The sequence below is a fragment of the Prosopis cineraria genome, unplaced genomic scaffold (genome assembly GCF_029017545.1).
Source record: "Prosopis cineraria cultivar Desert tree isolate PC_DT_omini unplaced genomic scaffold, ASM2901754v1 PC4, whole genome shotgun sequence".
In the NCBI taxonomy this organism is placed as follows: domain Eukaryota; kingdom Viridiplantae; phylum Streptophyta; class Magnoliopsida; order Fabales; family Fabaceae; genus Prosopis; species Prosopis cineraria.
Window position 1 is genome coordinate 35,806,127 of NW_026555335.1, and position 14,026 is coordinate 35,820,152.

General features: G+C 30.0%; 1 protein-coding gene across 1 annotated transcript; it reads left to right on the forward strand.

The window, feature by feature from the left end:
- Positions 1 to 5,127: 5,127 nt before the first annotated feature.
- LOC129307917 (pentatricopeptide repeat-containing protein At4g39530-like) lies at positions 5,128 to 8,171 on the forward strand. The gene is given in 2 exon segments (XM_054948872.1): positions 5,128 to 5,980; positions 5,983 to 8,171. Coding segments are annotated over 2 exon segments (2,547 nt in total). The 5' UTR covers positions 5,128 to 5,169; the 3' UTR covers positions 7,719 to 8,171.
- The last annotated feature ends 5,855 nt before the right edge of the window (positions 8,172 to 14,026 follow it).

Consider the following 14,026-nt stretch of genomic DNA (forward strand, 5'->3'; position numbering starts at 1 on the left):
TATTCACAGCGTTTCAGATGATTTCAAGATCTCAGCTAGAGGTTTTCAAGTTTTTCATATTCTTTTTGTAGAAATGAGCTGAAATTTTTATTGTTCTTGCTGAAAAAATGAGCAGCATCCATTTTTGTTGTAGAAATAATTTAAGGTTTGCATTGCTGCATATTAGTTGCTGATGAAGTGGTAACAAATGTGATATTCACGCATTCAATATGTAGCAATTCATTTAATGGAAGCATTTAATGGGGTTTTACATGAGGTATTAGGGTGCATATGAGATGAACTTTTTATTATACAAACTGTAATGTGATATTGTTGATATTTTAATTTTATTTGTGATTCTACTGCTGATATGAGGTAAAGGTTGCTAAACTATTTTGGCCACGAAAGTTTTAGAATGGATTAGTTGTTATACAATAATGATAGTTAACTTATTTATATTGAACTTTTACATGTAAACTAAATAAAATATGATCCAATATGAAGAAAATCTTCTATCGAAAATGTTAGAGTATTTGTTGTGCAAAAATGAACTTTGAGTTATTTTTGTTGAATGTTAAGTTGTGCATTAAGTTAAGCCTAACTTGATGATAAATTGGAATCACAAGCTTTCAAGTGAGAATATAGGAACTTTGTGTTGCGCGTAACGGATATTATGTTGTGCCATATTTATCTAACTTGAGCATTCCTTTTGTTAAGCCTAGCCTAATGATAAATTGGAATGACGTGGACTTTTATGTGAGAATATATGAACCTTATATTATGCATAATGGATATTGTGTTGTACATTGTTTGCTTACAAACAAGAAGGATAGAGTCTCAATTTCAAGATACAAAGATTTATTATTATTCAAGATGTGGGAAGGCCAGATATAGTTGCAAGACATGCAAGAATCCTAACCCAGCATGAGAAGTAGTCATATTATACTTTTTTGATGTACATAAGCAATGAAAATTATGTATATAGAAGCATTCTCAAGTATTATTGTTTATGTAATTAGGAATGATATGTATTTTTTATTTTTTATAAAGAAGCAACTGTTAGATGTTTTGAATATAGTAGCTAACTTTTTGAATATATCAAACTTGAAATATTGAAATATCATGTCAAATTTCATTTGGGTACTTGTTTGAGTACCTAAGCTAGTACCAACATAAAATTCTTTATATCTAATGTAATTGTCCTTCTTAATATTGAAAATTTATGAACTTTCTATTTAGTATGCATGGACATTATCTTGTGCATAGCGGATGTTGTGTCGTGTATGGTTTGCCTAACTTGTCATTTCTATTAAACAAGGTTAGTGAAATACTCAAAATACATAGACTTTTTATTGTGCATGATTCGTTAGGCTAGGGTTTGCTTGGGAGTAGAGAAAATATCAAAATACCTAGAGGGAGAGAGAGAATAAAACTTTGTAAGAGAGGCAAGCTTTCACTTTTTTATATCCCTTTCCTCTTCTTCCAAGCCAACAAGTAAACAACTAAATAAAGACTTGTAAGCTTTTAGCATAATTATATGAATGGAGAATATAGTAATGCATGCTGTGCTTTACTATCCTTGATCATTTTCTCTTCTGGTAATCATAGTCACTTTATACAAGTGCATAGAATAAAATGGCTTTCAACAAATCACAAAAACCAATATCAACTACGGGATGGCCTGATTTTAGAAGAGAATTTTTGGAGATTAACAAAGACAAATATAAAAAAGTAGGTGATTCAAATGAGGCTATAGCTGAAGTATGGAAAGAAATGAGCATAGAGGAGAGGGAGCCATATAAAATGGAATTAGGTTGTAACTGAAGTATAGAAAGAAAAATTATAGGATTGTGGAATTAGGTTCTCCTACTTAGATTACATACATATTTTAAATTTTTTTGTAATTTAGAATTAGCTTTTATTTGTAATTGAAATTATGTATATATTTGAATGAAAAGGAAATGAAATCTACAAGTCATAGCCTTTTTCATTATGTACAAGATAACATTCACTATGCATAAGATGATGTCCACGCATGCACAACAGAAAGTCTATGCATTTTGAGTAATTCACTAGCCTTTTTTGAGTATTTCACTAGCTTTGGGTTCAACTGAAATGACAAGTTAAGCAAACCATGCACGACACAACATCCACTATGCACAAGACGATGTCCACATATGCACAACAGAACGTCCATGCATTTCGAGTATTTCACTAGCCTTAGGTTCAACTAAAATAAAAAGTTAGGTAGACCATGCAAGACATAACATCCACTGTACACAAGACAATGTTCACGCATGCACAATAGAAAGTCCATGCATTTTGAGTATTTCATTAGCCTTGGGTTCAATTGAAATAACAAGTTAGGCAAACCATACACAACACAACATCCTTCATGCACAAGATGATATCCATGCATGTATAACAAAAAGTTCATGCATTTTGAGTATTTCACCAGCCTTGGGTTTAACTAAAATGACAAGTTAGGCAGACCATGCACAACACAACATCCTCTATACATAAGACGATGTCCACGCATGCACAACAGAAAGTCCATGAATTTTGAGTATTTTACTAGCCTTGGGTTTAACTGAAATGACAAGTTAGGTAGACTGTGAATGACACAACATTCATTATACATAAAATGATGTCCACACATGCATAATAAAAATCTATGTATTTTGAGTATTTCACTAACCTTGTTCAACAGAAATGACAAGTTAGGCAAACCATACACGACACAACATTCACTATGCACAAGACAATGTCTATGCATACTTAATAGAAAGTTCATGAATTTTCAATACTAAGAAGGACAATTACATCAGATATGAAGAATTTTATGTTGGTACTAGCTTAGGTACTAAAATAAGTACCCAAATGAAATTTGACATGATATTACAATATTTCAAGTTTGATATATACAAAAAGTTAGCCGCTATATTCAAAACATCTAACGGTTGCTTCTTTATATACAAACAAAAAATATCTATCATTCCCAATTACCTAAACAATATTACTTGGGAATACTTCCATATACATAATTATCATTGCCTATGTATACCAAAGAAGTATAATATGACTACTTCTCATGCTGGGTTAGGATTCTTACATGTCTTGTGACTATATCTGGCCTTTCCATATCTTGAACAATGATAAATCTTCTTATCTTGGAATTGAGACTCTATCCTACTTGTTTGTAGGCAAACAATGTACAACACAATATCCATTATGCACAACATAAGGTTCATATCTTCTCACCTGAAAGTCCATGTCATTCCAATTTATTATTAGGCTAGACTTAACAAAATGAATGCTCAAGTTAGACAAATATGGCATAACATAATATCTAGTACGCACAACACAAAGTTTCTATATTCTCACTTGAAAGTCATGTGATTTCAATTTATTATTAAGTTAAGCTTAACATAATGCACAACTCAACGTTCAACAAAAATAACTCAAAGTTATTTTTGCACAACAAATACTCTAACATTTTTATAGAAGATTTTCTTCATATTTTATTTAGTTCACATGTAAAAGTCTAATATAAACAAGTCAACTATTATTATTGTACAACAACTAATCCATTTTAAAACTTTCGTGGTCAAAATAGTTCAGCAACCTTTACCTCATATCAGCAGTAAAATCACAAATAAAATTTTAATCTCAACAATATCACATTACAGTTTGTACAACAAAAAGTCTATTTCATATGCACCTTAGTACTTCATGTAAAACTCTATTAAATGCTTCCATTAAATGAATTGCTACATATTGAATGCGTGAATATCACATCTGTTACCACTTCATCAGCAACTAATATGCAACAATGCAAACCTTAAATTATTTCTACAGCAAAAACGGATGCTGCTCATTTTTTTCAGCAAGAACAATAAAAATTTCAGCTCATTTCTACAGAAAGAATATGATAAACCTGAAAAACTTCAGTTGAGATCTTGAAATCATCAGAAGCGCTACTGAATAACTTGAGCTATTAATACTTCTATCTCGTGAACCATCTGCTAAATCTTGAAATCATTCCCACGTTTGTCATCCTTCTTCTACGTTTAATTTCATTTCTTTTTATTAAGGGCAAAATAGTATTTTTGTTTTAAAAAAATATTGCAATTAGGGCCCTAAGGCCTGTAGAATAATTTCAAAATGATTTAGGCCATGAGTGCAATAAACTTTGTTTTTAAGACATTTAATGTCATTCCCCCTAATTTATAACTCTAATTTAATATTATTTTAAATAATGTCTATTTATTTAATGGTAAAAATTTAGAATCTCATTTGAAAAAGTTTAAATATTAGATAATTTTAATTAACTAATTAATTTGAGTTTTAATTCATTGATGAAATAATTGACTTTCGCATCCATCGTTTGTGAAATCTTATAATACTTAAACTTCTTTTTAAATAGAATCTCAAATTTTCATCATTAAATAAATAAATATTATTAAAAATAAGGCTAAATTAGAGTTATAGAATACCAATCGTTTGAAAAATATTACAAAAAAAGGGATAAAAAAGGTCATTTTATAAAATTATAAGTTGTTCGCTACAACTAACGATACATTTATCATGGCAAACCATGTTGAAGCTAATTTGTTTCACATAATAGTCAACGTTTTATACGTAAACAGTGGGGATAATTTCCTTAAAATTTTAAAGTTCAGGATCCAGAACGCTACTAACATAATAGTTCAGGGTTCAAAACATTACTAACATAATAGTTTAGGGTCCGTAATGCTAACTCACAATGATACGTTAACATTAACTAAGCCCCACAGTAAACAGTACTCACATGAATAGTAATAGCATTAAAAAGTTAACAATCAAGGTTTTTTTACTATGAATTTAAAAGTTTAGGATTTATTTTACACATTTTAAAAGTTCAGGGTTATATTTACTCATTAACCCTATTATATTTTCATCTAGATAGTTAATGATAATATTTTAAATAAGTCAAAATCATATTTATTTTAATTAAATATACACGATTTAAAAGATATGAATTTTTTTTTTAAAAAGGGAAAATTTAACAGATTATTTTAAGAAACCTAACTGCACAATTAACTTCTAACTGACAAGTTCAACCATTTCTGGCCAAAAAACACTCGTTCAACAATTATAGAACTATAGGTACTTGCGGAATGCTGAAGTGGATGGCTTGCGAACCAGAACATGCGAAGCTCCCATCACCCCCTGAGGTTTCAATTGAAACTTCTTCACAATATCAATATAAACCAAAATTTCTACTTTTTCTCCACTTTGTCGCAAGCTCTTCTTCCACCAGAGGACCCATATCGTCCAATTCGTAATCTGAGAAAAATCAGACGTGAACTAGCCACCTTGTTACAATCCTCTGATTCATCAGTTCACGGGTCATTATACAAGAAAATTCACGCCCACATCGTGGTGCTGGGCTTTCAACAGGATGTCTTCCTCGCCAATATTCTCTTGCATAAATACTCTAAAGGGGATCTTCTTAGTGATGCACAGAATCTGTTTGATACAATGCCTGAGAGAAACCTGATCACTTGGTCTTCTCTGGTTTCTATGTACACCCAACATAACTACAATGAAGAAGCCTTGACGTTGTTCTGCCGATTCAGAAGAAGCAGCGACCAGAAACCAAATGAATACGTTTTGGCCAGTGTCATTCGATCTTGCACACAATTAGGTAGTGTCAGTCAAGCTCTTCAAATACATAGTTTTGTTGTTAGAGGTGGCTTCCTTCATGATCTTTATGTTGGCACCTCTTTGATTGATTTTTACACCAAACATGGCGATATTGATGAAGCAATGCTAGTGTTTTGTGGTCTAGCGTCAAAAAGCTCAGTCACCTGGACTACAATCATAGCAGGGTATATCAAACATGGAAGGAGTGACATTTCCTTAAGTTTATTCAACCAAATGAGGGAAACTGATGTATCACCGGACAGATATATACTTTCTAGCGTGTTGAGTGCTTGTTCCGTGCTTGAATTTCTCAAAGGGGTAAGCAAGTTCATGCTTATGTATTGAGGAGGGGAATTGACGTTGATATCTCAGTGGTAAATGGACTCGTAGATTTTTATTTGAAATGTCACAGAGTGAAAAACGGTAGGAAATTGTTTGATCAGATGGTAGAAAGAAATCTTGTTTCATGGACCACAATGATTGCAGGTTACATGCAGAATTCATTTGACTGGGATGCCATGAAGCTGTTCCTCGAAATGGCAAACATCGGTTGGAAGCCAGATGCATTTGCTTGCACGAGCATACTCACTTCATGTGGTTCACTGCAGGCTCTGGAAATGGGAAGGCAAGTGCATGCTTATATTATCAAGTCCAATCTACAAGATGATAATTTTGTGAAAAATGGTTTGGTTGATATGTATGCAAAATGTGATTCTTTAACTGAGGCAAGAAAAGTCTTCGATCTTGTGGCTGGTTATAATGTTGTCTCCTTTAATGCAATGATAGAGGGGTATTGTAAACAAGAGAAGCTGCATGAAGCATTAGATCTTTTCCATAAAATGAGGCTAAGTTCATTGCCACCAACTCTCTTGACATTTGTAAGCCTTCTTGGGTTATGTGCTTCCATATTTCATCTAAAACTAAGCAACCAAATCCACGGCATCATTATCAAACATGGGTTCTCTTTAGACATTTTTGCTGGAAGTGCTCTGATAGATGTTTATTCAAAATGCTCACTTGTTAGGGATGCCAGACTTGTTTTCGAAGAAACACATGAGAAAGACATTGTAGTATGGAATGCAATGTTTTCTGGGTATTCCCAAAACATGGAAAGTGAGGAGGCTATCAAACTTTTCAAAGATTTACAGATGTCAAGAATAAGGCCCAACGAATTCACTTTTGCTGCTGTAATTGCAGCAACGAGTAACCTAGCAAGTCTGCATCATGGCCAGCAGATTCATGACCAAGTCATTAAGATGGGTCTTGACAGTGATCCCTTTGTCACAAATGCTCTTGTGGATATGTATGCCAAGTGCGGAAACATCCAAGAGGCTTGCCAAGCTTTTAGTACCACAAGTATGAGAGACATTGCCTGTTGGAATTCAATGATCTCTACGTATGCACAACATGGAGAAGCAAAAGAAGCTCTTCAGATGTTTGAATTCATGATTAAGGAAGGAAAAGAACCGAATTATGTCACCTTTGTCGGCGTACTCTCAGCATGTAGCCATGCAGGACTACTTGACCTTGGCTTTCATCACTTCAAGTCAATGGCAGCTCAATATGGAATTGAACCAGGAATGGAACATTATGCTTGTATGGTATCCCTCTTGGGCCGAGCTGGGAGAGTATACGAAGCTAAGGAGTTCATTGAGACAATGCCGATAAAACCAGCAGCAGTAGTGTGGAGGAGTCTGCTCAGTGCATGCAGATTCACAGGTCATGTTGAACTAGGGACATATGCAGCTGATATGGCGCTTTCAAGTGATCCAATGGATAGCGGATCATATATCATGCTTTCTAACATATTCGCATCCAAAGGCATGTGGTTAGATGTTAGAAGGGTGAGGGAACAAATGGATCTAAGTGGAGTGATGAAAGAACCAGGTTGTAGTTGGATTGAAGTAAATAATGAGGTCCGCTTGTTTATTGCCAAGGACACATCTCATCGTGACAGTCCACTTATAGCTTCAGTTTTAGACAACTTAATTCTGCAGATCAAAGAGCTTGGTTATGAGGCTGACAGTGTCATAATTCTGGTGGATGATTGAGACCAATCATAATGGGATAAAGTGATGATTCGGCGATTAGGCTCATTTAGCTTAACTTCAAAAGTTGATCCTCGAATGTAAAGTCTCAGCACAACAATTTATTAAATCAACGTTGAGCTTAAAGAAAACTGCATCATGGGTTGGTCTAGAGTTAGACAGTGACAGAAGACATTACATTCCCCGCGCCCCGGGGGGGGGGGGGGTGGCTCTAACAATTTATGAGGCGCTTCAGAAAACATTAATATTTTTCTGGGTTTTTTTTTTCTTTTTGGGGGATCTACGAGCCATCTTGGATACAAGTGTCTTGGGGTGGGTTCCAGATATTTCAGTGTTCTTTCCTTATCCTCCCCCGTAATTTATTCAACTTTTTTAATTGCTAAAATATCGCTGCCTTCATTTTACACACATACATGTATAGATTTGTGCACATTGATATAGATGACAATTTTCTGAGATTGAGGAAAGAGCTTGAAGATGGCCCTGTTCACTATTTCGATGCTAATGTTGCTAAAATGATCTCCCTATAAGTCACAATCACATTATAGAAGAGTTTAATGCATTTACATGGAGAATCCATAGCTGCAAAGATGATATAATAAACTTTTACATATTTTTCTTGGTTAAAATTAAAATAATAAAAAAGTTAAACATTTTTTTTCTAAAAAGAAGTTAAATCCAAATTTTTAATTTTTTATATACGACTATTTCAACGTGGAATGAGTCCATCATTTATTTCGGTAAATTGGCTGGTTGATTTTTAGAGGAAAAATAATGATGATGATACTTTTGTTCTAATCTTATGAATATTATATGATTATATGAGTGGATGCTCATAACTTTTAATGCTTAGAATTCTTTATCTCTCATAACCCCCCAGTAAATGACTTTTTAGAAATAGTTTTTTATGTTTAATTGCCCATAACCTTCAAAGTTATATACTATATTGTCATATTTTTCTTTATTCCTTTGTAACATTAATGTTGGACTATAATGATTGAAGGAACAGAGGCCATACGCAAAGCATTATATCTCTCAAGTGAATAAAATATACTCCCTTATTTCTTCTCTCAATTTTTCTTATCTTGCTATTCTCTTTTCCTACTCTCTTTCTCCTTATTTTCATAACATGTTATTAATATGACTTTCTACCAAATTAGTTCGTGGCATCTTATTGGTACTTGTTGAGTTGTGTTCATTGCATGAAGCCATGAAGATAGTTTAATCCAAATGGTGTGGTAAAGTTTTTCCAATTTGTCTAGACGGAATGATGGCCTAATGTATATATTTTGTTGATTAATCAGTAATTGAAGATTCATATTCATCAAGTTGAGGTATAAGAATTTACCTTTTATCCTTACTTTATGTTATGCTTATATTTTATCCTATGTTAATATTTCTATTTTTTACCATTAATTAATAGCTAAAGTTCTATTCTTTCATATTTATAATATTCAATTGAATATCTATTGGTATTTTATTGATAAGTTATTGGTCATATTACTCTGGATTATATTTTGTGATTAAATAACCAAAAGTTATATCACTTTTGTAATAGTTCTATAAAAGAACGATTTGTGTGTCCAATGCCAATAAATGGGCCAGAAAAAAGTCTGTTGCTACAAACACCGTAGCCATGAAAGTTAATGATTCAAGCAATTCATGGGACAAGAAAAAAAAAATTCAATTGAAAAATATTTTTGTCATAACCCTAAAGGCTAATAGCTTATAAAAAATAATGTTACTGAAAAATAATAGTCCTCAAGACTAATTAAATTTGTGGCACTTTGATCACCCGATTGGTTACAAATATCAGAGCCCTAAAGTCTATTAGTCCCAACATCAAAGGTACAAAAGAGCATGCATTTTTGAGAAATTTTTTACATGGTTTGGAAGGCTAATATGTGAAGAAATTGAAAGCACGTGATATGCCTATAAGAGTGATAATGACTATGATCACAAAATTGATAGCTAAAAGCCAATGATATTTTCTCATGGCTATTGAAAATAATATTGTTGGAATAATAATATATCCATGGTAATTAAAATTGTGAGCAAATGTTGGCCAGAAGCTACATATACAAATACGCGTCAATTCTTTGAAAATAAATGTAAAAAGAAAGATATTATAAAAAATGTGGAAAGTTATTATGATGCCCAATGCCATAAGTTTGGAGAAAAATGCTAAAATTTATTGTAAAGCCACAAGATGTAACTATAAGCTCAAGAGACTATATGCTTGGAAAGCTATATAATGTTTGATTTTTATTAGCATTTAAATTTATTGTTATCAATTTGTGTGAGAAAAATTATTATAAATATTTGATATTATGATACTAATAAGTGTTCAAAAAGTGATGTGAAACCAAATAAACCAAAAATTCATTATTGATCATAAATAGAGATATTAATATACTGTACCAATTTATTTGCTAATGCACATATAGGAAGTGTGAATATTATTTGCACAAGTTTTAGACATTAATAATGATATATATATATATATATATATATATATTAGAATTAAATTCATTTTATGTGTCTTTTGAGGCAAAGAAAAATATGTGTGTGTTCTATATTTGAATTTGAGAATGCCTCAGTTTGAATTTATAGTTTTTAATTTTATACATGAGAAAGTTATTGTAAATGATTGATATTAATTTTGACAATCATTTTTGTAATGTGTGCAAAATATACATGAATAAAAATAAAAATTCATGAATGTTCAAGTGTGTGTTTAGTTTGTTAAAAGTTTATTCAATAAAAATTAATTTAATAAAAATTATTATAATAAAATTTGTGTTTACATACATTTTTTAAAAGTCAGTTTGATAAATTAAAAATTATTTAAATTATATATAATAAAATATATTTTTAAATATACAATTACCAAAACATACATTCATTTATGATGTTTTGTAATTTTTCTTATATAAATATAATATATTATAAATGTCTAAAAATGTAATAAAATTTTAAAAGATATAAAATTTGATATGTTAAATAAGAAGAATAAAAAATATAAATTTGACATATTGAAAAAATTATATAATAAAGAGTTCAACATACATTAATATTAAAAATTAACATAATTAATTATTCAATCTATAATGTAGAATTTGGTATCTAATTAATCATGAACTTTGTTCACTAGAAAGTATTTAAATATGAAAGTATTTAATTATTTATTACAGTTTTTTAATATTTCCTCTGTTTAATATATGTTGTTTTTGTTTTATTTAGCTATTTTTTTTTTCATTAGAACGCGTGTTTAAGTATGAAAAAGGTTGAATTATTTTATTTTTAATCAAAGTTATTGAATTAACCATGCTTCTTAATTTTATCTTGTAAAAATCACTTAATGAAAGAATATAATGTAACTGGTGTTGAAGTCTTCATTACATATTTTATTTATAATTTAATTTAATTTGTAAGGGAGGCTAACGATGGAATGAAGGGTAGAGAGGGAAAAGTAATAAATGCTAGTGAAATGTTAAGATAGGGAATGTGCTTTCAGATTTTGAAAAGCTTCAGAAAGTAAAGTTGGCCAAATTTACATTTGGATCTCATTTTAATATATTTTACCAAAATTAGTTTGCATAACAATAAATATTCAAACAACATCTAACTTTTGAAAAGTAAAAAAATACTTTCTAAATGTTAAAAGCTACAAAAGCAAAAAAAACCTAAGTCAAATTCATAAATGTTTAAATAGTTGGGATACTTAAAAGAAAGTCACAAATCTCATATTTATCATTCTATACTATAATGTTAATAATCTATATATTGGATCTTATTTTCTGAAATGATAAATTTTCTTTGATGAATTTGTCTTCACATTCTTCTTTAATTTTCTTCATTTCATTTTAGCCCTCAAACATCTTAAATCATTATGCTTTATCTTTATGTATTTTGTTTTTAATTCTTATAGATTTCTTCAAATTCCACTTGAATTTCTTTATAAATTCAATAAATAAGTTTTGGGATGTTGCAAGATAGATGTAAAAGAAGTAATGTTTTTCCTCTAATGAAAAGGTATTTTGAGAAAATATATAATAGAAAATTTTAAATATTTTTTATCTTATATTTAAAATATGCATCAAAAGAAGCCAATAGAACTATGTTATTAATGAGTAATGAAAATATGAGTTTATGTATGTATGTAAGCAATTAATATATGAAAGTTCTTGAAGAATTGTCTATAATTCCTAAAGGAACTAAGATGAATTTTTATTCTATGGTCAGAAAAAGAATTGATAATGAAAATTATGACTAATAGATCTATATCAGAGCTATGATTCTATAGATCTATTTAGTTTGTTAAGGGTTTGAAGGTGATAATTCAATTGAATTGAAATTTAAGATTGTTTGTGAAATAGGAAGCATTTGGACTTCTAAGTAAATTGTATGCTATTGGATTATTATATATGCCCATCACCATCTTTGAAATATGAGAACAAGTGGAGTAATTTTGTGTGACTTATATTTAAGGGGAAGATTGTTGGAATATAAGTGTGAGTTAATGTGGATAGATTTCTACTTTTATACTTCCTTTCAAAGCCCAAATGGATGTCATATTAAGAATGTTATAAAAAATTGATAAATTTATTGCTTGTTAAGAAACATGCTATATTAAATTAGAAGTTCTCTGGCCAAAAAAAAAGAGGAAAGTTTGTTGATGTAAATAGATATATTGCTGGCATAACTTGTTTGATATTATAGATTATATATGATTTAACAAAGGATTGAAATTATGTATTGACTTTCATTGAAGAACTAGGATATTCTTCACAAATAGCCAACATATCACATAATTAGAACATGTTGCTTGTTCTAAAAAAATTGATTATAAGATCATCAATTATGATTTTGAATGGATATGGATTTTTACATTTATGGAAATATAGCAAACTCATATATATGGACTTATTTGGACAATGTGAACCATAAAAATATTCAATAAATTTGATAGATGCATCTAAAAGATAGTTATATTTGCAACCTAAAATTTGCAAAATTATTTAAATAAATCATTATGTTAAGTAAGAAATTTCAAGACTGTGCAATTTAGACAATTCCTATAGAAACTTCTTCAGAATTTATATCTTAGACTTTCATTGACTATTATATGTTTATCAAAAGCAGATGAGAAGTCTATATTATTGAGAGATCTAGCAAAATCATTTATTAAAGCCTCCATAAGGTGCTAGGTCAATAGCCAAATATTTTTTCATTTTAAAAAATTTGAATGAGCAATGTTTAGTCTTATTATTCCACCACATTTCACATAGATAAATATTTGAAGAAAGTCGAGAATAAATGTCAGGTAAAAGATTTCTTATTTTTCTTTGTCTCTAAGTGAAACAATGGAATGTTTTCTAAAAAAAATAAGTAGAATTATGAAACTTATATTATATAATGAGGTGATTATTAGTTGATCAAGTTATCTCAACATGACGAGGAGAAAAGACATGGTTGAAAAAGAAAATATACGAAATGTATTATTATCATAATCTTATTTAGATAATCTCAAATGATAATATAAACTAGAAGTTCATTAAATGCATTCATAAAATATTACAAAATATCTATCAAATGTAATTATTGACCAAAATGAGAATTGTTAAATCTCATATTTTAATTGAAATGCCCCAATAATTATAAAAGAAAACAAGACATGTCTGAAGCATGGCAAGTTAATTGGTTCCAAATAAAAATATCTTGAAAAAGAGGACCATATAATTAAAATAATTATATTGAGGAGGTGGAACTCTAAAAGAAGGTCCATACGTAACTAATTATTAAAACCTCATAAAAGATTCAGGTACCTGAAAGCAATAAAGAGGTTTCAAAAGGTTATGCCACAACTAGAAAAAGAAAGCAAAAACATAAAATTGTCGATAATAATTTTGATGGTAAAAACAGGTGATCAGACAAGGATCTTATATACGAATATGATATATAAAGTAGATGGAAAGATGATTGGCCAAAGGAAGGGAAAAGAAACATGGCACAATTTGAGTATAATTACATTTATTTTAAACATATGAAAATTATGGGCATGTAGTCTAAATACTTGAAGTGTAAAATTATTATGAAACATATAAACATTTTTCTGTGAAAAGAAGGATTTTCACAACGGTCAAATAATGATAATGATAATGATCAAGTATGTTATCTCATGGTGAATTTTTATATTTATAATTAGTTTGGCAATATATGAAATTAAAATATGATGCGCCTATTGGATATTATAGCATATGCTTATGATTCACTACATAGTAAAATTTACACAAGAATTCTTGAAGGAT